We start from the raw sequence: 24,021 nt of genomic DNA on the forward strand, positions 1-24,021 counted from the left end.
CTCTCCACCTCCCTGGACCATTACAATGCTTTCCCCTCTTGCTGGAAGGTTTTCCTTTTCCTTCACGGTTCCATCAACTCCTGTTCGTCTTCCAAATCCTACTTCAAGCAACAATTCCTTCTGGCCCTTTCTGACCTCTCTGATTAGGCTAAATTTCCTGCTTCATTGTGTTTGCCATAGTTGCTGTTTTGCATTTGCTCGTGTAATTATTAAATTAATGTGTCTCTCCTGTTAGACTGTGTGCCTCTCCCACCATACCAGCTTTCTCAGCCTCAGGGGTAGTGGCCTTTTGGGTGGGATAATTCTTTGTTGTATGTGTCTGTGTGTGGGGGGTGTTCTGTGCATTGTAGGATGTTTGCAGTATCTCTGGTCTCTACCCACTAGACGCCAGTAGCACCTCCCAAATTGTGGCCACCAAAATGTCTCCAGACTTTGTCAAATGTTCCCTTGGGAGCTGCAAACTCTTCCTCAGTTGAGAGCCACTGCACTAGACTGTGTGTCTCTCCCACTAGACTGTGGGCTCCAGGAGGGCGGGAACCATATCTGTTTTCTCCCAGTGTCTACAATAGTGCCTGGCACATAGTAGGTGCTCAATGAATATTTGTGGGGGGGGTTCTTAAAGATTGGCACCTGAGCTAACAGCTGTTGCTAATCTTCTTCTTCCCTTTTTTTTTTTCCCTGCTTTTTTCTCCCCAAATCCCCCCAGTACATAGTTGTATATTTTAGTTGTGGGTCCTTCTAGTTGTGGCACGTGGGACACCTCTTCAACACGGCCTAAAGAGCAGTGCCATGTCCCCGCCCAGGATCTGAACCCTGGGTCGCCGGAGCTGAGCACACAAACTTAACCACTCGGCCATGGGACCGGCCTCTAAATATTTGTTGAAATGACTCAATAGCAGAGTCTTACATGAATTCAGAAGGAAATGACATGAGGAATGAGTTGACACCTGAAAGAAGAGGTACCAGTTAGGGACTGGAAAGTTTTGGTCAAGTTCCAAAGCAGGAGTCATCAGAGTTAGCAAATGAGAGAGTTGCACTGATGAAAATTTTGAGTATCAGAGGTAAATGGGGTCCTGGACATGACAAGGTTCAGGTGTTGGTCAGAGAAATGGGTTGCTGAAGTGGAAATGCCCAACTGTTGTTGGGGCTGAGCAAACTAAGATAGTGTGCGAGGTGTCACATGTGTGTCTGCACTGTCCTTGAAGCTGCTTCCAGATTGGGGGAAAGTATAGAAAGAGAGGAAGACAGCAAAGGAGCTGAAACCCTCATTGGCAAGGATCTGTGGAGGGTTGTGGGGGTGCAGGAGTGGGTATAGCTGGATGGCATGGGTTTCTGAGGAAGAGGGAGAGATTTTACATGACAATGGAGTGAGACAGTCTGGATGTGATTCGGGGGAGAGTACACAGACGCTAGAGTCCCGTTGCCACCCTCCACGCCCAGGAGATGAATATGTGAGGGAATGAGGAGCCCCAAATAGCAAGGAACCAGGGTGGTTCTCTCCCAGGGCAGCTGTAATTTGCTGCATTTATTTCCTGTTAACATTCATCCAGCCTCACCAGAGACTGGTTCCTGTGTTAACAGCCAGTCATTCCTCACGTCTCAGCCTCTGTGTTTCTCACCCTTGCTTTCTGGCAAATTGCCTTCTTAGCTACTTTACAATGAGCAGCCTAGCCTCTGCCTCCCATCTGTCAGCTAGCTTCACATTTCTCCGCAGAGTTTGATTTCTAGATACCGATGCTGCTTGCCTTCCAATGACTTTCATCCTTCCTTCCTTTCTTAGCTGATTAGAAACTTCCTGAGTGTGGAGACTGTATTGCTCTCTCTAGATTGAAACAAAAGTTGATTGATAATAAAGGCTGTCAGCCAATGATGGGAGTCTAGCTCCCAAACGAGACCAGCTGGTGGTTGTCATTCACAGATAAGATAGTGGAGCAGCTTCCTCAGTCCACTTATCTGAATGGGCTGAGGCTCTCATGCGCTCTCTCTAATTAGCTCTCATAATCACCAAGAGTGTGTCCATTCAATATGGTTTGGTTGAATTTCTCCACGCGTTGTTCCCTGATAGAATGTCAGAGTTCAGGACAATGTACTTCTGAACAATCCTGCTGTGTTTGCCTTGCAGCAAATCAGAAGGTTGAGGCAAGACTTTCATGAGGGTCAGAATCCCAAACTGCACTTTTGGAGAGTGGGGGAGGAAAGAGAAGCTTTATTCTATATGTGTGTTTTATTTATTTATTTTTAAAGATTTTATTATTTTCCTTTTTCTCCCCAAAGCCCCCCGGTACATAGTTGTATATTCTTTGTTGTGGGTCCTTCTAGTTGTGGCATGTGGGACGCTGCCTCAGCGTGGTTTGATGAGCAGTGCCACGTCCGCGCCCAGGATTCGAACCAATGAAACACTGGGCCGCCTGCAGCGGAGCGCGCGAACTTAACCACTTGGCCACAGGGCCAGCCCTATATGCGTGTTTTAAAATGTCCATTTATTCCTGGAGCTCACTATTTTGGCCAATTTTTTTATTATGAAAAAAATTTCAAGCATATGTCAAAGCTGAAATAATTTTACACTGGACACCCTTATGTTCTTAAATATCCAGATTCTACCATTAACAATTTACTATTCCTGAATTAAGTCTGGCCATCTAGTCTCTCTCAGTCTCCCCTTCCAGCTTCTTCTGCCTTCACAATCTGACCTTGGAATGGATGGTTTGCCATTCATCAGCTCATGGTTGGGTACCTCCTTGGGTTAGACTTGGGGACACCCAAGCAGCCACAGCTTGGAGGAGAGGCTGCAAACATTTCTCAAATATCACCCTTACTCTTTCCTTCCCCACCCAAGACCTAGTACTTCATGGGAGAACAGTTGTTGGTTGGAGGTTCCCAGAGTCTAGACATGGCATTATCTCAACCGCAAGTCTGGGGGTATGGTGAGGGTGAGGAGATTGGGAAAGAACACACCAAACCATGAGAAGAGTGCCACCCAAGTAATGGTTTTCAGCAGCATGGCCCAGTCCCTGGGATGATGTCCCGTATCGTAATGACAGCCAGCTTTGGACCGTTCACCGCAGAGCATGAGGGAACTGCCATAATTCAGGGTCTCCCTGGTGAAGGAGGTCTCTGGTCTCTCTGCGTCTCTGGAGCCTGCACATTTTGCTACTAGAATTCCCCGCTTTTCCAGGTAACCTGGCTAAAGGTTTACAGTAGAACAATTTCCCCCAGGTTTGGGATATGGACAAACATGGAGATCCTTGAGATGATTTTAGGTGGTAGACGTGAGGCCAATGACACCGAATCACGTTGTAAAGTTATTTCCTTTTCCATGATCTTTCAGTGGTTCCATGAACTCAGGGGGAAAGTCTCGTGTTGGTGCTAGTGTGCCTTTAACACCTGTCCAACACTTCTCCAATAACTCTTTTTTGTAAGAAAAAAAAAAAAAAAGAATGAGCAGGCTCTGGGCCCAGAGTCTTTGGTATGCAACAGTAAGTTGCCAGAAAAGATTAGGGAACAAATGAATTGTTTTATTATCTGTGTGTTTATTTTTGCTGCCTCCCTTAAATTTAGGATTGATTTTCCATTTACAGTGGTGATTTGAAGTTTTCTTTTTAGATAAATTTATTTAAATATAAACATGAGTTGGTTTAAAGAAAAACATTAAGTAATTAATCATATGGGAGAAAGCAAAGATTGAGATGGGGGTGCACGAATGCCTTGTGTTTGGGATATGTGCTAGTTGGGTACATACCCTTGCACAGAACCCCAATTCCTCCACACCCCTTTGTCTCCATTTTCTCCTCCCTTCTTAAGTCTCCCGTTGAGAATCCCAAGAAGACTGTCTGTGCTTCTGAGTTTGGGGAGGAGAGGGGCGGAGGTGGATGGGCTGGTGCCCTGAGGCCATGTGCCTGACATCAGCTGGGTGGTGAAAGCTCAGCTCTGGCCCCCAGGTCACCACGATGCCAGAATACCTAAGGAAACGCTTTGGCGGCAACAGGATCCCCATCATCCTGGCTGTGCTTTACCTGTTTATCTACATCTTCACGAAGATCTCGGTAAGGCAGGGACAGGGCCCGGCCACATTCCCGCAGCATGGGGAGCAGATCAGTTACAGCCCATTGCTGGGGGTGTCTCTTCCCCAACCACTTTCTCCTCCTCTTGGGGCTTCAGGGAGATTAGAGGAAGCTGGAAAGGGCGGGGGGAGAGGGTAAGCATGGACAGAGAAAGTCGGGAGGAAAGGAGGAAGGCAGGACTCCCCGCCCCAACTCCTGCTGAAGCTTCTCTGACAACAACTCAGGGTGATGCAGGTTACTGAATGGACTCCGAGAGCCCTGCCAACCTTTGGGTGGGGCTGTTGCCTTCATCCTGGGGTCAGGCAGTAATCAGCTGTTAATCAGATGTGCTGATGGCCCATTGGGCTGCCCTACCCTGACCTTTAGATGGGCAGATCTCCTGGAAAGTGGCCAAGAGCAGACGCATTGCAACCTCCAGGCACGTTGTTGCTCAGCTGGCCTGCCTCGTGCAGATGTTGTCTTCTCTTCTGGCTGGAGCTGGGGGAGAGCTTGTCCTGTGTGAGAGGGAGGAGAGGCGGGCAGAGGAACTCCATTCAATCTGAACAACAATAACTGACTCTATGCCAGCTGCAGACGCGAGAGACAGACGTGGAAGGAAAACGTCCTTTCAGAACTCTCTAGCTATAGATGTGGGGAAGCTTCACAAAGGCAGTTGCATCTGAGGAGGAGTTTTCCAGTTAGACAAAGGGGGATGGCATTCCAGACAGATGGACTAGAACAAGTAACCCTTGGCGGCACGGATGATCATGACTGGTTGGGGAAACAGGAAGTATTTCAGGGTGCCCGGAGGCCTGGGAATGTGAAGTGTGTAAAGGGAATGAGGCCAAGTGGCAGGCAGATCATGGAGGGCCTGGCATGCAACTCTAACTTATTTATTTAGACATTATCTTGGGGGCAATAGGGAGCCATTGAAGAGTTTTAATGGGGAGGAGAAGGATGATATGATCATGATGTATGTAGCAGAGGTTGTAGTGTAGAGGATGGAGTGTAAGAAGACGAAGAGTAGCAGAAGGAAGACCATTGATGAAGTCTATGTATCAGCCAGGGGAGGGGTCTCAGACACAATTGCCCACAAGGCTCCAGTCTGAGACCCCTGATATGGGAAGAGATAGATTAGATGAATAAAGGACAGTATATGACTCTTCTGTGTCTGCCAGCTCTAGGCCAGGGCCTGATCTCAGGGAACCTGTGCTACCAATGTCCGTTCATTCGTTCATCGTTTACCCATCAACCTTGTGTCTCTATAGGTGGACATGTATGCAGGCGCTATCTTTATTCAGCAGTCTTTGCACCTGGATCTGTATCTGGCCATAGTTGGGCTGTTGGCTGTCACAGCTCTATACACTATTGCAGGTATGGCTGAACAAGGGGTGATACTGGGAGAGGTGGTGGGCAGGGGCTGTGGACCACCCCATCTTTTCCTGGCCCAGCTTCTGATGTTCCAGAGTGTTAAGACCACTTATTCATTAAACCTCAATCCGTGACCCCAGATAATATGATTTCTCTTGGCCATTGTCCAAAGAAAGATGGTTGGTTGATAAGAAGGAGAATTTTAAAAAGTACCTGCACCAACTATTTTCCATTTATCTACTCAAGACCTATTCATTGAGACCCTCCTAAGTGCTGAGCGTGTGTATTCACATGCACTCTGTAAAGCTAGATCGTAAATCACCGTAATCCTGGAGTCTGAGGTCAGGCAGCCTCATCTTTCCCCCTCAGACTTGCATCCTAGAAGAGTGACTGGCACATAGAAGGGCCTTGACAAGTATCTGGTTTTGAATATTCAACTTCTTCTCTCCTGCTCCACTTCCACCCTTCTCTGCCTCCTCTTGGTCTAATATAATGCACTCCACAAATATGTATAGATATATATCACCTACGGTAAGCCAGGCATCATGCTAGGCATTGGGGTACAGCAGTACACAAGACAGAAAATCTTTACCCCAGAGGAACTTACATTCTACTGGGGATGGGGAGACAGACGATGAACAAGGAAACAAATAAATAATGTTAAGGTATTTTATTATAACCTGATAAGTGCTGTGAAGGAAAATCAAGCAAGGCAAGACGGGCAGTAAGGGAGGAAGGATTTCTTTTCCATAGAGTGTTCAGGTAAGGCCTCTCTAAGGTGATATTTGAACCAGATTTAAATGATATGAAGAAAATACTAGTGAGAAGTTCCACGGAAGAGAATTCCAGGCACAGGGACGGACAAGTGTAAAGACTCCAAGATGAGAAGCTGGTTGGCTTGTTTGAGGAACAGCAAGGCGATCAGTGTGGCTGAAGCTGAGCGAGCAAGTGGTTGTTCAGGTTGAGTCCTGCCCAACTCCAGGGGAGCCACTCACACAAACCAGAGTAAGAGTGGAGCCCCCGGCATCGTGCTGTGCAGCAGCCCTCGGGTAGGAGAAAGGAGTGGAGAAAGGAGCGGGGCCCAGAGCCTCGAAGGAGATAAAATGAGCCTGGATTTAGTCCTAAGTGCTGTGAAACACCACTGGGGAATCTAAACAGAAAAGGGACCAAATCTGACAAATGCAAAGGCCCAAGATCTTTGGCATAAATATCTTGGCTGAGTTTTCAGTACTAATAGACGCCACGTGCCTGGAGCTCGAGAGAAAGGGAAGGGCTGGTCGCGTTGCCAGTTTATCTTTGTGTTTCCTTGTATGGGGGTCTGTCTCCACCATGACTGTGGGCTCTGTGAGGACAGGAAGCGTGCCGTTTTGTTTGCCTCTGCATCCAGGCCATGTGGAACTGGGCAGGGTGCTCACCAGATATTTGGTGAATGATTGAAGAAAACACTAAGCACAGTGCCTGGCACATGGTAAATAATAAACGTCAGTGTAGAAATGATGGTGGGTTTCAGGGGTACCAAACTCCAGGATCTCACCACACTCAGGCTGATTGCAGGGGAGGACAGCAAAGAACTGGGACCAGATTCTAGGCTGGGTTTCTCCTGATTTGTGACAGGGCCCTATTCCTCCTGGCAAGGAAGGAGGAATCATAGAACACCACACCCATGGGCATGGTTTTTTATCAAACAGTGACTTTGCCCACTAGTAAGTATGTTTATATCAGATAATTGCCCCCTTCCCCTCTTGGGAAGGAGGAAGGAATAGGTTTTTTTTTTTTTTTTTTTTTTTTTTGAGGAAGATTTGCCCTGAGCTAACATTAGCCCTGAGCTAATATCTGCTGCCAACCCTCCTCTTTTTTGCTGAGGAAGACTGGCCTTGAGCTGACATTCATGCCCATCTTCCTCTACTTTATATGTGGGATACCTGCCACAGCATGGCTTGCCAAGCGGTGCATATGTCCTTACCCGGGATCTGAACCAGCGAACCCTGGGCCACTGAGGCAGAACGTGCAAACTTAACCACTGTGCCACCGGGCCAGCCCAAGAGGGAGGTATAGGGAAGAGACTGGAAAGATTGCTCTATCTAGATGCCAATAGATTTGCTACCATTATTGTCATTACAAAGATTTTTCCAGGCAGCAAAACCAACAAGACTCCACTGAGAGCAACCACCATGCTCCTGTTTGGGAAGCCTATTAGGGCCCTGAATACCTGGTACTCACATCCTTTTTCCAATGTTAAAAATAAAGTTGTTCAGAGCTTGGGGACTATGGCCCAAGCATCACTTCCTATATCAGTTAGAAATTACTGTGTAACAGACCACTCACAAATTTAGGAAATTAAAACAACGATGGTTTATTGCTCCCCACAATTTATGCCATGTGTTTCCTGGATGGTTGTTCTGTTGGCCTCACCGGGCTGTTGAAGTAGTCAGATGGCACGTGGAACAGCTGGCTGGAACAAGATGGCCTCAGTCAGGTGGCTGGACGTTAGCTTGGGTCAGCTGGGCTTTCCCTCCATGTGGGCCATTGTCCTCTATCAGGAATGGTGATCTCGAGGCTTAGGCTTGGAGTTTCGTGATATCATTTCCACCATGTTCTGTGGGTCAAAGCAAGTCATAGGGGCAAGCCCATATTTAAGAGGTAGAGAAATCGACTTCACAACCTGAAAGGCAGAGCAAAGCCACGGTGCGCAATGGGCACGCACACAGGCAGGAGATATTGTGGCCATGTTTGCAAACAATCCATACTAAGAAATCTCCACAGTCAGGTCTTGAACTTCCAGGTTCCCTCTGCAACTACAAGGAGCTCTTATCCATCAGAGTGCCTGACCCTCACCTCAATGCTCATCTCCCCCACCAGGTGGCCTGGCTGCTGTAATCTACACGGATGCTCTGCAGACCTTGATCATGCTTACAGGAGCGCTCACTCTGATGGGCTACAGTAAGTGGGGTCCCCGGTCACTTGGGTGGATGACAGCACAGACATCCGCTCTCCTCACTGGGATCAGCAAACCCAGCTGTCAAAAGCATATTACTTGGGCATTTCTGCTTGAGGCATGGTTATTTTAGCTGGAAGAGAACTGTGCTTAGCATGGAAACTTACTGTCTTTTAAGTAAAAATTAATAGCTCTTTCTATATTGATCTGGATAAATGATTGAGTAAATAAATAGAAGGAGGCAAAGGGAAAATTCGTCCTTACAGAAGAATTCCAATTAATAAATTCAGATGGAGTCAGAGAAATAGAGTACCACCATTATAATGTCACAGTAATAATTGCTGCAGGCAAGATCCGATGATAAATGCCAAAGTTAGCAGGTGAAAAGTTTATGAAGAAATAGGATATTTTATGGTCACAAAGTATCACGTCCAAAATATTTATTAATTACAAAGGGAAATATGGTCACTTTACAGTGGAGAAACCTGGCCCACACCACTGGAATTAAGCATCAAAGTTAATATCACCAGTTATAAGACATCTTGATATCATGTAGCTCCCGATACGATGCACTGAGAGGGACACAACATCACCTCTGTGCCATCCTTGGCAAAAATAAATAACCTCAATTTAATTGTGAGTAAATATCAGACAAACCCAAATTGAGGGACATTTTGCAAAACATCTAACCAGTATTCTTTCAAAGGTGTCAGGGCATGAAAAATAAAGAAGACCAAGGAACTATTGCAGAGTGGAAGGAACTAAAGGAGACACAGATAAATGCAAAGTGGGATCTTGGGTTGGATCCCAGAAGAGAAAAAGAGCATTATTGGTGAAATCTGAACAGTCCATAATATGGTTAATAGTAACACACCAAGGTGCATTTCTTAGTTTTGATGACTGTGCTGTGGTCACGTAAGATAACAACGTTAGGTGAAGGGTGTGTGGGAAGTCCCTGTCCTATTTTTACAACTCTTCTGTATGTCTAAAATGACCTCAAAGGAAAAAGTTAAAAAAATTAATAACTATTAAAACATGTGTGATCCAGATGTACTTTCTCATTTAATGCTCATAACAAGCCAACGATATTGGTATTATTGTCACTTTCTTTTTTGGATAAGAAAACTTGGGCACCAACTGTTAAACAATTTGCCCAAGGTCACAAAGCTAGGGCTCAAGCCCAGGCAGACTGACTTCAGACCTCATACCTTTAACCATACTGCCTGGTAATAATAGTGGGGAGACCACCCGGTAATAACCTTTGTAGGAAGAGTCTACGAGCAGGTGTCAAAGTGAGTATAGGCAAGAATTTTACCTTAATATTGTGTCTTTCTGCACAGTCTGAATTTTTTTTATGTGTTACTTTTATCTTTGAAACAAAAATTCAAAGAAATAAACATGGAATAATGAATTAGTTTCACAATACAAACAGCAACCAAAATTGCTTATAATTAACAAGACATGTTTTGGACGCTTATGAAGAAGAAAAACTTCACTGGTATATACAAAGAGGAAGTACAAATGAGTAATAAATATATGGAGGACAGATATCCAGTCTGACTAGATAAATGTTTGGTGTGCTGGCTATCATAAATAGCAAAACTTTGAACCTCCCAGTGAGCACGAATGACTCATAACACTTTCAGAGGTAAGATTTCAGAGGCAAGAGATATCAAAAGGTAGATCTTCACATGGTCTGTTATACTTAGCTGAAAGTCTAGATCTTTCTCCATAAAAGTATGGGGTCTAGGGCCTGGCCCCGTGGCCGAGTTGTTGGGTTTGCACGCTCTGCTGCAGGTGGCCCAGTGTTTCGTTGGTTTGGATCCTGGGCGCGGACATGGCACTGTTCATCGAGCCACGCTGGGGCAGCGTCCCACATGCCACAGCTAGAAGGACCCACAGCTAAGAGTGTACAGCTATGTACCGGGGGGCTTTGGGGAGAAAAAGGAAAAAAATAAAAAATCTTAAAAAAAAAAAAAAAGTATGTGGTCTCAATGTGGAAGTTCCATTATTTAACTCATTGCCATCAGTCAGGAGAGAGATTACAGGTCGACCCTCAATAATCTTCATCAATCTGCTATATCTAGTAGACTTTCTCCCAAGGTATCTGTAGGTTTTCACATGTGGAAAATTAATTCACCATATATGTGTGGGTTTCTTCCTGTGCTCTCAATTCTGTTCCACTGATCTCGGTGTCTGTTTTTATGCCAATATCATACCGTTTTGATTACTCTAGCTTTGTAATATTGTGTGAAATCAGGAAGTGTGATGCCTCTAGCTTTATTCTTCTTTCTCAATACTGCTTTGGCTCTTTGGGATCTTTCATGGTTCCATATGAATTTTAGGATTGTTTTTTCTTTTTCTGTTAAAAAATGTCATTGGAAATTTGATAAGGATTGCATTCAATCTGTAGGTTGCATTGGGCAGTACGGACGTTTTAACAGTAATCATTCTTCCAGTGCATGAGTGCAGAATATCTGTACATTTATTTGTGTCTTCTTCAATTTATTTCATCAATGTTTTATAGCTTACAGTGTACAGATCTTTCACTTCCTTGGTTAAATTTATTCTTAAATATTTTATTCTTTTTGATGCAACTGTAAATGGGATTGTTTTCTTAATTTCTCTTTCCAGTTGTTTGTTGTTAGTATATAGAAATGCAATTGATTTTTGTATATTGATTTTGTATCCTGCAACCTTACTAAATTTGTTTATTAGTCCTAAAAGTTTTTGGCGGAGTCTTCAGGGTTTTCTATATGGAATCTCATGTCATCAGCAAACAGAAACAATTAATTTTCAAATATTTGGAGATTTTTCAGATGTATTTCTGTTATTGATTTTTAGTTTAATTCCATTACAGTCATAGAATATATTTTGTATGATTTTGTTTCTTAGGAACTCATTGAGGTTTGTTTTATGGTCCCAAATAGTGCCTATCTTGATGAACATTCCATGTATACTTGAGAAGAATATGTATTCTGCCACTGTTGGCTGTAGAGTTTTATAAATGTCAATTAGGTCAAATTGGTTGATAGTATTGTCCAATTCTTCTTTATCTTTAATAATAAAATTTCTTCATCTATTTTTTCAATCAATTACTAAAAAAGGGGTGTTGAAGTCTCTAATTATAATTATTGATTTGTCTATTTCTCTTTTTAGTTCTATTAGTTTTTGCATCACGTGTTTGTAAGCTCTGTTGTTAAGTGAATACACATTTAGGATTGTTATATGTTCTTGGTAAATTGACTCCTTTATCACTATGTGATGTCCCTCTTTATCCCTGGTAGTATTCTTTGTTCTATAGTACACTTGGTCTGATATTAAGCATTCTCTTGATTAGTGTTTGAATGGTATATATTTTTCTGCCCTTTTACTTTTAACCTATCTATGTCTTTATATTTGAAGTAGGTCTCTTGAAGACATCATGTAGTTGGGTCTTGCTTTTTGAATCTAATCTGACAATCTCTATCTTTTAATTTGTGTCCTTAGATCAGTTACATTTATGTAATTATTGATAGGGTTGGATTAAAATCTGTTGTCTTGTCAGTTGTTGTCTATTTGTTCCATTTATCCTCTGGTTCCATTTTTCTCTTAAAAATTATTTTAGTGCTGGCCCTAGGGTTTGCAACATTCATCTCAGTCTACCTTCAAATCATATATACCGCTTCATTGACAGTCTAAGCACCTTACAATATGACACTCCCAAATACTCCCTCCTCTCTTTTGTACTCTGGCTGCCATACATTTACGTATGCTATAAAGCTCAATACACTGCTACAAGTTTTGCTTTAGACATTCTATTATCTTTTAGAGTGATTAAAATGAAGAAAAGGTCTTTTATATTAACTTTCATTTAATCATCTGCACATATCTTCATTTTTTTATTTCTTGTCATTTAGGTCTTCTGGTAATGAACTCTCAATTTTTGTTTTTCTGAAAACATCTCTATTTCTTGTTCATTTTTGAAAAATATTTTCACTGGGTATAATATTCTAGGTTGTTATGTTTATTTTCCAGCACTTTAAAGATGTCACTCTACTGTCTGCTGGCTTGCATCGTTTTTGTGAGAAGTCTGCTGCACTTCTTATGTTTGTTCCTTTCTGTGTAATACGGGTTCCTCTCTGCTTTCTTTGTCTGCTCTCAAGATATTTTCTTTTTTTTTTTTTAAAGATTTTATTTTTTTCCTTTTTCTCCCCAAAGCCCCCCAGTACATAGTTGTATATTCTTTGTTGTGGGTCCTTCTAGTTGTGGCAGGTGGGACGTCGCCCCAGCGTGGCTCGATGAGCAGTGCCATGTCTGCACCCAGGATTCAAACTGATGAAACACTGGGCCGCCCGCAGTGGAGCGCGCAAACTTAACTACTTGGCCACGGGGCCAGCCCCAAGATATTTTCTTTATTTTTGATTTTCAGCAGTTTTAATATGATATAGCTAGACAAGAATGTATTTATTTTGCTTGGGATTCTCTGAGATTTTTTGGAATTATAGTTTAATTCCGTTAATTTTGGATAGTTTGGGGCCATCAAACAAGTAAGACAAACATCATGAAGAAGAAATATAAAAATTGAAACAGATATTCGTATGTCTTACTGCCTACAAAATGTGGATATATGTGTGTGTATGTTTCTTTCTTAAAAGGGAATAACAATTATAACCAAAAAGACAGAATAAAATAGAATGCAATGTAAGAGTTGCAATTGGGGAACATAAAGCAAAGTATAAAATAAGGCAAAAACCCATAAACAGAGGGAAAAGTCATTTTATATTGACAAATAGCAAATTAAAAATGAAGATATAACCTTTGTGTATTAAATAACATTGCGGCAAGATACACAAAGGAGAAATTGACAGAAGCTAAAATAGGACCAAAAGACTTTTTGACAGAACAAGAAGCCAAAACATAAATAAGGATTTAGAAGTTATAAATTACATAAATGAATAAGCATTCTGGTAATTGTGAACATACCTTTTTTCCAGCATCATAGAACCATCTACAAAAATTAATCATTGAAAAAATAAACAAATTTTCCACAATGCCCATGCAAACATTGTTCAGATTACATTATCTTACCGACATAAAACAAAAAAATTAAACTCGCTAGGAATCGTGTAAATATTAAAAAATCTAATTACTTAGCAATTTAAAAGCAGTCTCCTAAATAGTGTTTAAGTCAAAGAGGACATAAAAACTGCAATTATGGACTACTTAGAAATAATGATGAGAACATTACGTTTGACAGTTAATGATGAAGTCAAAAGCTGTACTCCTAGAAAAGCATTGCTATTCATGAATATGGAAGCCCAGTTTAGTGAATTAGAAAAGAGAAAACTAAAGAGTTTCTCTTTGAAAAGAATTTCAAAGTATTTTTTTGTATTTTGTATTTTTTGTATTTCTTTGTAAAGAATCATATAATACAGTGGCAAATCAAATCAAGGAGAAGGAGAAAAACAAGGCCATATAATTAGGAATGAGAAAAGAAACTAAAAGCACAGAGTAACAATTTTAGATTATAAGAATATAATATACAAAACTTTAGGCTAATAGATATGAAAACTCGCCTGAAATCCATATTTTTCTAGGAAAATCCATTACTAAATTTGACTCAAGAGGAAGTAGGAAACCTTAATAGTCCAATATTAAAGAAGAGGTTAGAACATTTGTTAAAAAACCCCCTCAAAAAGGGCCACCAGGAAACATTAGCAGCAATCCCATTAGAATCAGAGAAAGGGTGCAATCTAATTATTTAGGCAGTAAAAGATAAAACCCACAACATATATATATTGAAAAGAAAGAGACAATAGTATTATTATTTGCAGATGACATGACTGGCTTCCTAGAAAAAACAAGGGAAACTGAAAAACTGACCTAAAGAGGAGTTTAGTAAAGTGGGTGAAATCAAGATTAATATTCAAAATCACTAGCTTTCCTTTATACCAAGAGGACTCCAAACTTCATTTGGTACCCTGACGTCTCCTCCATCGGTGCTGCTCAGAGTGTGGTCCCTGGACCAGCATCATGGGCACCACCTGGGAGCTCACGGGAAGAGCAGACTCTCAGGCCCCCTGCAGACCTGCTGAATCGGAATCTGCTTTTTAATGATTCCCAGGTGCTTCGTGTGCACATTCGAGTTTGCGTGCTCTGCTTAATTCCTTTTCACCCACGCTGGGGCAGTTCTATTCTCAGCTTTTCTCCCTGCTATGATCTATATGCCGAGTGAAGAGCACCTGCTTTATACACTCAAATCGGCCAGTCCGATTATTGATAAAAACATTACCCCCTCCACCACCATTACCACAAAATAATTTGTCAGGGAAATAAAGCATGACAAAAATTGATCATCACGATAATTTTTTTCCTCTCAGTAGCCATTGTTCACCACAATCGTCAGCACAGATGAGCCAGGCTGCGGGTCACATGGCATTCCTCCCCAAGTGGTAACACCAACTTCCGTACTAAAGAAGCCTTCCAGAATGCAATCCAGTGAGAGCAATGTTATTTTAGGGATAACCTTGCGTCCTTCCAATTACTGAAAAGAAGCAAATTATCTGCAAAGTACAGCACTTTATTAGTGTTTAGAATAGTTCATGCTTTGTGCCAGATGCTGAGCATTTTATGTGTATTGTCTCATCCAGTCCTTGCGCCAGTCCTACGAGGCTGGTGCTACATCATCCCCACTTGCAGACCAGGCAACCGAATCTCAGAGAGGAGAAGTGACTTGCTCAAGGCTGTAAAGTACTTGGACTACTCGAGAGCAGCTGAGAAGTTCAGAGGTGAAAGAATGCTCCTTAAGGCAGGGTTTCTCAACCTGGGGTCCGTGGACAAAATTCAGGGGCTTTGTGAACCTGGATGGGAAAAAAAAAAATCCGTCTCTATTTTCACAAATCTATAACTGAAATTTAGCATTTTTCAATTATAAATGTAGGCAAGAAACCACAGGAATATTAGCAATAACTGACTTTGATACCAAAAGATATCTCAGATGTTTTTATCCAGGTGTTTTTAGAGTTGTTGCTGATGTGGTGAACTGCTGTTTGTGCTCATGACTACTTTAAAACTAAATTGTTATTAGACCCACTGCTAGGTCTTACTGTTTAATGGAGCAAATAAAGAAATAACTATGTCACAGTTTTTATGTTTTGATGATTGCCTTCAATATATTTGGTTTCCTCTACAGTTCTCTGTACTTGTGCGTTAGAAATATTATTTTGAGAAGCAATCTATAGTTACTACCAAAGGCATTAAAAAAAAAAAAAGAGGTTAAGATCTTTTAAGGCAGCTAACCTTCCTTGGTAGCTGTGCTCTAAGTAGGAGTTTGCCAAGCTCCAACCATCCCCTCATCACTTGCTGTGGACTGGTCTGGGTTCCTGGCGAATTTGGGTTTCCTCTGAATTCTAGGTTTTGCTGCAGTCGGTGGGATGGAAGGCCTGAAGGAGAAGTACTTCTTGGCCCTGGCTAGCAACCGGAGTGGGAACGGCAGCTGCGGGCTGCCCCGAGAAGATGCCTTCCATATTTTCCGAGACCCGGTGACATCTGATCTCCCGTGGCCTGGGATCCTATTTGGAATGTCCATCCCGTCCCTCTGGTACTGGTGCACGGATCAGGTACAGGGCAGCTGACTGAGTGAGCGCCCTCCAGGACACTTCTTTTCTTGGGGTGGCTGGAGCCTGGGGTTTTTCCCCTCCGTCTTGTCCTCTCATTTGCGTTTCCCATCCTATTTGACTCCTCCTGCCTTTTCTACTGCTCTACGTGTTATCTTATCTCTTGCTCTCGCTCATGTAATGGCAAATCCAAAGCTGCTGATACTTACAAAGGGAAAAGCTTAATATAGCCTGCTGAATATATGGAAAGATCCAGTAAGCAAAAGAGATGATACGCTTTAAATGGAGGTTAAAACTGATATCAGATATCGTTTGCTCAACAAGTATTCGCAGGGTGTCCTTTCTGTACCAGCCACGTGGAAATCATGAGTAAACTAATTGGACAAAGCTCTTAGAGCCTCATGGAGCTCATTTTCTAATGGGGGTAGATGGACACGATAAATACGTAAATAATGTAGAATGTTAAAAGGTGATAAATGTCATTTAAAAAAAGAGTTGGGGAAGGGGGATTGAGAGTGTGGGAGTGCAATTGAAAACAGGGTGGTGAGGAAGGTGTGGTTAGGCAGTCACCTTTGAGCACAGGCCTTAAGGCACATACGTAACTGGTGTGAAAAAAGAAACGAGAAAAGCAAAAGACATAGCAGTGTCTGTAATAAATCCTTTTGTGTTAAAACGGGGGAGAAACCCAAGCTCTCCTGTGACCCCATGACTTTGGTCCTGACCATACCATGTTGCCTCTGAGCTCGATTCTGTGGAGTCCAAAGTCTGTGTTGGCTCACTGTGCCAGTGCTGCCCCCGGAAACGCACATCTTTGCTGGCACTATATCTAGGTTCGTTGTTGAACGGACGAAAGACAGAGCAACATTCATTGTTCCCTGATTGAGAGCATGTTCCGGATCTTCCCGGGCAGAGACGGAAGAGGTAAATAACAATTGATAATAGTAATGACAGTTAAACATTAGTCATGCTGTACCACCTGCTAGTCACTGATCTAACCGGTTTGTGAGCATTAACTCAATTCATTTTCAGAAGACTCCTGTGAACCATGTCCCACTCCTTGGGCCTGGGGCCTTTCACACAGGGTGACGCCCTCCTCCCAAGACTCGTGAGTTTTTGAGCAGCACAACTCTCCTAAAACTTACTCAGCTGCCTCTCAAATTTATATCCTGGGAATAAAAACCGGGATTCTTTTCAGTCACAGCTTTGGATCTCCAGGAGAAAGGGCTTTGTTTTCCAAAGCTATAAACTCTTTCCTCTCTGCTTCCAGATGCGTCAGCTAGGACAGAAGCTTGCATGCCTTTTTTGGCACCTTAATGAAGTAATAAGAAGTATTCTATGGGGTCTGTTATCCTTACATTTTGCTACCATATTCTTGAGCATTCTCAGAAGCCTCTATAGTTATATGTTTGGAGTTCTGAGAAGTGACAGATAAGTTAAACCAACTTCTAAACAAGAAGAGCTCACTTCCCAGCTCCGGATTGTGGATCCTCCTCACCTTTCCTCAAATGAGCCAATTCCACATTTTAGAAACTTTCACTTGCAACATCCTAGCAAATATAATTTGTGCACGTAAGGGCACACTTGGTTGCAGTGACAGAAAAAAAATCAAACTTAAACTAGGATAGGAAAAGGGTGGGGGATTTATTAGTTCATGGAATACACACTGCAGCAAGTGGAACTAGCTTCCAGAAACTGCTGGAACTTATCCTGGTTTCCCTCTCCATCATCTTTCTCACCTATTGACTTCATTGTCTCCTACTGCAGACCAACAGGAGAAAGGCTGACAACCCCCTAAGTCTCACATGCAAAAATCCTCTGGGAGGGCTCTGATAGGCTTAGCTTGGGTCAGGTTACTGTGCCCAAGATGACAGGGTAGCTATGTGGAGAGGGGATGGGTTTCAAAAGAAGGGGCAGGCCGCTGTAGGAAGACCACCCCATGGATGTCCTCTCTAAAAACAGTGGGAAGAATTCCAACTTGGTCCTGCTCACCACAGCATCACAATGGTAAGGATGTAACACTTTAGTTCTTGTTCATAGGTCCCTGAACCAGCCCAAAAAGGCTCTGGTAACTCACCAAGGCCTCTGTAGTTTTTCCAGATGCTTCAAGACCCAAAGCCTAAGAAAACAGTAGAGAGAGTTCTGAGCTCAGATAGTGTGGTCTGAAGGCTGGAAGAGGAGTTGTGGGAACCAGTCTCGCAATCAGAAAACACTCTGGAACAAGTCATTCCCTTTGAACAGATAAATCTTGACAAGAGCTAGACTCACCCCTCTTAACAGAGAGTTTTTGAGGGGCAGGTCAGGATAGGACCTCGGCATACCATGTGTGACAACAACAAGCCCAGGCGCTCCAACTCTGCTGGTAGTCACAACTCAGCCCTCGCTCTGTCTCTCTCTCTTCACTCATCACTCCTAGCCAAGACTTGAATATTTGCATTTCTCTCCTATTCTCCTTCCTGCTCTCGCTTTCTCTCCTTGGTCCTTTTAAGACAACTGACCCCCTCCGCCACCAAGACAAAAACATTCGTAAAAGCCAGCCATGGACAATTACACCTAATCAGGTGTTTCCCTGAAGACCACCTTCCCGCTTCCATTATTGTCTCAATATTAGCTGTTTTCACATTTCTGACCTGTGGACCTATGCCTCTATGATCTGGTTTCCAAGAGCTAATTCTAACTGTCTTCTCTTTTGGTGACCTATTTGAACTTCTTCCTCTGGTTTCATCCAACAACAGCAGTGACAATAACAATGACAATAATCATCACTCCTCTCGGCATAAGAACTGCTGGGCACCTCAAGACAAGCACTGTCATTATCCCCATTTGGCAGATGAGAAGACTGAGGCCTGGAGAGGCTAAGGACCTTGTCCAAGCCCACAAAGAGCTGGTGGAGCAGGGACTCACACCTTAGTCTCTCTGCACTTTTAACCACTCTATTTATTTGCTCCAACTCACCAACTGGATGCTCTCTGGACTCTGGAGTTTATCCAGAGCTGTGCGTAACAGAGAACCCACCCCCTAGCTGCATGTTTGTGCAGAAGCCCACTGCCTAGCCATCAGGCCCCACCACCATGAGCTCTCCCTGCCAGCTATCCCACTTCCTCCCCGACCCCAGTCAAAGGAAAATTTGTACATGATTGTCATAGGAGGAGCAAATGAAGATAAAGTGGGTGATGGTAGATGCCATGATGGGTGAAGATACAGCTTGTTAACTTCCCCCCTCCCCACATATATTTTTTCTTCTTTTCTTTTTTGCAGGGAAAGATTCGCCCTGAGCTAACATTGTTGCCTATCTTCTTTTTCTTTCTTTCTTTCTTTTTTCCTCTCCAAAGCCCCAGGGTATAGTTGTCTATCCTAGCTGTAAGTCCTTCTAGTTCTGTGTGAGCCACTGCCACAGCACGGCCACTGACAGACAGGTGGTGTGGTTCTGCACCCAGGAGATGAACCCGGGCCACTGAAGCAGTGGGAACACCAAACTTTAGACACTAGGCCCTGAGGGCTGGCTCCCTCCTCCCCACATATTTATACTACATTTTCATTCTCCCTAGTTCACCTTTTTTTTTTTTTCCAACTGAGTGTAACTTATAAAGTGGCATTTGACTACTATCCCTTTTAGGGTCTGACAGTTACAGAAAACAGACCTCTCAGTCTGGGTGACCAGCTTGTGACCAGGGCTCTTTTGAGTTCTGACTGGCTGAATGGGTCGGTCGTGTCCAGTGGGCACAGGTGCCTGTCCTTGAACCGTGTCCCCAAGGCTCAGTTTGTGTCACTGTTACTGTAGTGGACCATTAGCAAAAGTTGCATATTTTACTTTGGTCATTTGGATGCCTTCTGACAATTGTCTGACAAGTCCAGGCCCATGGGTTCTGCAGATGGGACACCCCTCAAAGGTCACCTCCAAAAAACGTTTGTACATTTATACTGTGAGGCCCCCAAAATTGTCAGGGGTGTAGAGGGGGTTTGGAACAAATTCTCTCTCTCAACACTTCCCATTAATCTTTCTTTGCTGACCTAGTGACGACTCTTAGTTGTTTGTTGGGAAAAAAGGAGTTTAAGCATAAAAGGTCATTTTTTAAAAACTTACATGACTGGGAGGCCAGAGGTGGATAAGGACAATCGTAACAACTAATATTTATTGGGCAATTACTTTGTGTCTGACACTATTCTATTATTCTAAATGAGTTACTTCATTTAATTGTCAAAACTGCCCTGATCTTATCCCCATTTTATTGATCGGGAAACTGAGGCAAAGAGAGGTAAGATTGTTTGCTCAAGGTCACACAGCAAAGAAATACGGAGGTAGGATTTGAACCCAGGCTTTCTGTATCCTGTGTTGGCACTATAAACCAGACCTGGCACAGCTGGATTGAGGGCTCATCCTATGTCATCAGAAATTGTTTCTATCTCTTTACAATTTTTATTTTTCTTTCCTCTGAGATGACTTCAGTCTCAAGGAAGCTTCCCCAATATGACAGCAGAGATGCAGCCAGCAGTCCCAGCTGCCTCCACGGTTAGCAGTTCCAATGGAGGCTGGGGGTGGTAGAGTGCCTCCTTTAAGAAGGAGTTCCGTGGAGGGGCGGGCCCAGTGGCGCAGCGGTTAAGGTCGCATGTTCCGCTTCAGCGGCGTGGCACCGGTTCGGATCCAGGGTGTAGACATGGCACCACTTGACAACCCATGCTGTGGTAGGCATCCCGCATATAAATTAGAGGAAGATGGGCATGGATGTTAGCTCAGGGCCAGTCTTCCTCAGCAAAAAGAGGAGGATTGGCAGCAGCTGGCTCAGGGCTAATCTTCCTCAAAAAAAAAAGGAGTTCCATGGAGAGATGTACTTGGACTGTCTTGGGTTCATATTTTTCCTTAACTGATCATGGTAACCAGAGAAGTGAAGCAATTCTATGGAGAGCTCTAATTGGCCAGCGTCAACCCCAGGATAGAGGAGTGGAGAGAGTACAGTGTTGGGGTCATAGCTACTCCAACTGGACCACAGGGACTGAGAATAGGAGAGAGAGGCTTCCTCAAAGAAAAGCCAGGCAAGCCAATATCCTAAGTCCATTACACCCACCAAGAAGCTACGCACAGTTCATTTGTCTTAAGAGAAAACCATCTCAGCTTCCAACCACCCCACTGTTTTCCAGGTGATCGTTCAGAGGTCTCTGGCTGCCAAGAACATGTCCCATGCCAAAGGAGGCTCTCTGATGGCTGCATACCTGAAAGTGCTGCCCCTTTTCATAATGGTGTTCCCCGGAATGGTCAGCCGTGTCCTCTTTCCAGGTAAGATGACAGTTGAGAAGAGACGTTATCTGTCTGTGAGTCTCAGGTCCTGCAAAGTGTTCCAAACATATTACTGACTGTCCCGAGAGAATGCAACTGGAGTCCCTTCCTAGGGATTCCACTGAGGCGTCTCCATCTAGGCATCTACTGACTCTGGACTGTTTTCTGACACTGGTTCAGTGGGAACATCCCACAGGTGTCCCAGGCCAAACCAAGTAGAGACCTATCTGGGGCTTCACCTCAACTATATATATTTTTTTACTATATACACTGCTCTGCATCTTTATTATTGTTTTTAATAAACTTTTCATGTGAAGCACTTTTAGATTTACACAGTACAGAGAATTTTCATAATCCCTCACCCAGCTTCCCTCATTGTTCATTCTTACCTCATGTTTGCACATTTGTCACAACTAAGGAAGAGACATTGGTACATTTCTGTGAATTAAATTCAACTTTTTCTCAAACTTAGTCTATCTTGGAGATCCTTCTGGATCAGTACATAGGAAACCTTCTTCATTCTTATTGATGACTCCACGGTTTTCCACTTGGAAGTATATTGCACTGTAAATCAACTATATTTTTCTGAAATCACAAACTAGGCTAAAATCTTGTGGTTCCAGATGTCAGGTCTCTGAAGTCTCATGTGAGAGTTCTTTTCATGCTTTAGAGTTTGAGCTTGGTGGTTTGGTAACTTTGGCCCAATGGAACCCTTGGAGGGGGGTAATTTTCTTAACAAAATCAGGGCTATTAAAGTTTCTAGAGTATTTGTCTTAGCTTTTTTTTTTTTTTTTTTTAATGTGGTAAAGGGATGTGGTTTGCACTGTGGGGATAAAAAGAACTGGGAGGGCGGGAGGGGAGTGATGTTATTGGGGTCACTCTTAGGTCAGGAACTGGTGACCTGTACAGAAGAAAGTTCCTTTCTTTCTACCTCAGTGAGCTTAACCCAGTACCCACCAAGGCTGTTATTAACTCAAAGGGGAGTGTAAAGCAGAAAGCTTGCTCCCCTATGTCTTATCCTACATGATGTTACACAGAGGTAACGGTAGGATGAAATGGTTAGTTGGTCCAGAAGTTTTGTCAAAATAATTTAGGACACTAAGAATGAGGAGGAGAGCCAACCCTGATGGCCTAGTGGTTAAAGTTTGGTGCTCACTGCTTTGGTGGCCTGGGTTCGCTTCCCAGTCGCAGAACCACACCACCCATCTGTCAGTTACCATGCTGTGGTGGCGGCTCACATCGAAGAAATAGAAAGACCTACAACTAGGATATACAACCACGTACTGGGGCTTTGGGAGGAAAGAAAAAGAGCAAGATTGGCAACAGATGTTAGCTCAGGGTGAAATGTTCCCTGCAAAAACAAAACAAAACAAAACAAAACCAGAATTAGGAGGAAAGTGTTGGGGAAGGACAGTGGTGGGGGTTGTCCGTGGCGCTAAACTCTGGGGTTGTGCTCCTCCAGCCCAGATGGGATGAAGAACCCAGAACCAGTCCTGTTTCTGGAGAAGGGGCACAAGGTTTGGAAAAGCCCAGATGGGAATAAGAACTGGGATCTTGAGTTTGTGGTGCCTTGATGGAAAATATACAGCTATTGGGCAAGGCTTGACATATGAACAAAGAATGTGGCTTAAAACAATCAATATTTATTGTACAAAGCGTCAGGCCCTGCGTGAAGTGTTTTACAGTAGGGTGTGGTGGTTGTGAATATGGCCTCTGATCTGAACTGCCTGGGCCTCAATCTTGGCTTTGCCACTTAATAGCTGTGTGACCTTGGATAAGTCACTTAATCTCTTTGTGCCTCTATTCCGTTACTCATAAAATGGGATAATACCTTGTAAAGCTTAAAGCAGTGCCTGGCAGGTGGTAAGCACTATGTAAGTGTTCATTCTTATTATTTTATACATGTATTATCTCATCTATTCCTCAAAACGGCCTTGTGGTAGGTACTATTATTGGTATTTTTATTTACAGATGAAGAAATTGGAGCTCAGAGAAATTAATTAATTCATTTATTTATTCTTCCATGTGGTCAACAATATTTTGAGAACCAATTATCTGCCAGGTCTTATTCTAGAAGACCCTGGAAATCCTTAAGTGAATGAGACTTACAGTATCTCTGCTGTTGTGGGGCTTACATTCTAGTGGTGGAGGAGACAGACAAAAATAAGTAAATAAATAAGTGATATATCCACTGATGGTGCTAAGTGCTGTGAAGAAAATGTGCAGGGGGACACCAGAGGGAATGCTGGGGGGCCTGACAGGGTTTCTAGGGAAGACCTCTGTGAAGGGGCAACAGTTGATCCATGTGGATGGTTTGAAAATATATTTGAGTGGAGCCAACCAGATTAATGATGTGGGGGTCAAGGAAAAAAGAGGAATCGAGATCACTCCCAGGTTAAGTGACTTGCTGGAAGTTAGTTGGCTAGTGGTGGGTGAGCCAAGATTCCAACCCAGGTACATCTGCCTTCAAAACCTGAGTCTTAATCATGCTACTGTCTTTCTCAGAAAATCACATGTTAAGCTTTGGATCAATATCTGGAATATCAATAACAAGACCCTGACCATCACTCTCAGCGGTCAGTAAGCCAATCAACGATCATTATTAAATGAGACATAAGGCCGTATTCCTCGCCCCTACAGTCTTTGTAAAGTAATGAATGAATGAATCTGGTACTCCTGAAAAGGGATGATAAAATTTATATGAAAACACCCTAGCATGTGGTACCAGCAATAACTGCAAAAAGAATTTAAGAGAGGGAGGTGGGCATCGTGTATTTGAAGGTCCAGACCAGCACTTCTGTGGTCCCC

At 43.1% G+C, this 24,021-nt stretch overlaps 1 protein-coding gene across 2 annotated transcripts in view; it reads left to right on the forward strand.

The window, feature by feature from the left end:
- Nucleotides 1–24,021, forward strand: part of SLC5A11 (solute carrier family 5 member 11) — a 54,162-nt gene that overhangs the window by 19,594 nt on the left and 10,547 nt on the right. Inside the window, exons 6-10 of one of the 2 annotated variants that reach the window (XM_046665555.1) lie at nt 3,939–4,043; nt 5,309–5,414; nt 8,271–8,351; nt 15,742–15,947; nt 21,078–21,213. In XM_046665555.1, coding sequence (XP_046521511.1) covers nt 3,939–4,043; nt 5,309–5,414; nt 8,271–8,351; nt 15,742–15,947; nt 21,078–21,213 — 634 coding nt within the window. The remainder of the gene's footprint in view (nt 1–3,938; nt 4,044–5,308; nt 5,415–8,270; nt 8,352–15,741; nt 15,948–21,077; nt 21,214–24,021) is intronic. The other variant, XM_046665556.1, reaches the window with a different exon arrangement.

The sequence above is a fragment of the Equus quagga genome, chromosome 7, assembly GCF_021613505.1.
Source record: "Equus quagga isolate Etosha38 chromosome 7, UCLA_HA_Equagga_1.0, whole genome shotgun sequence".
In the NCBI taxonomy this organism is placed as follows: domain Eukaryota; kingdom Metazoa; phylum Chordata; class Mammalia; order Perissodactyla; family Equidae; genus Equus; species Equus quagga.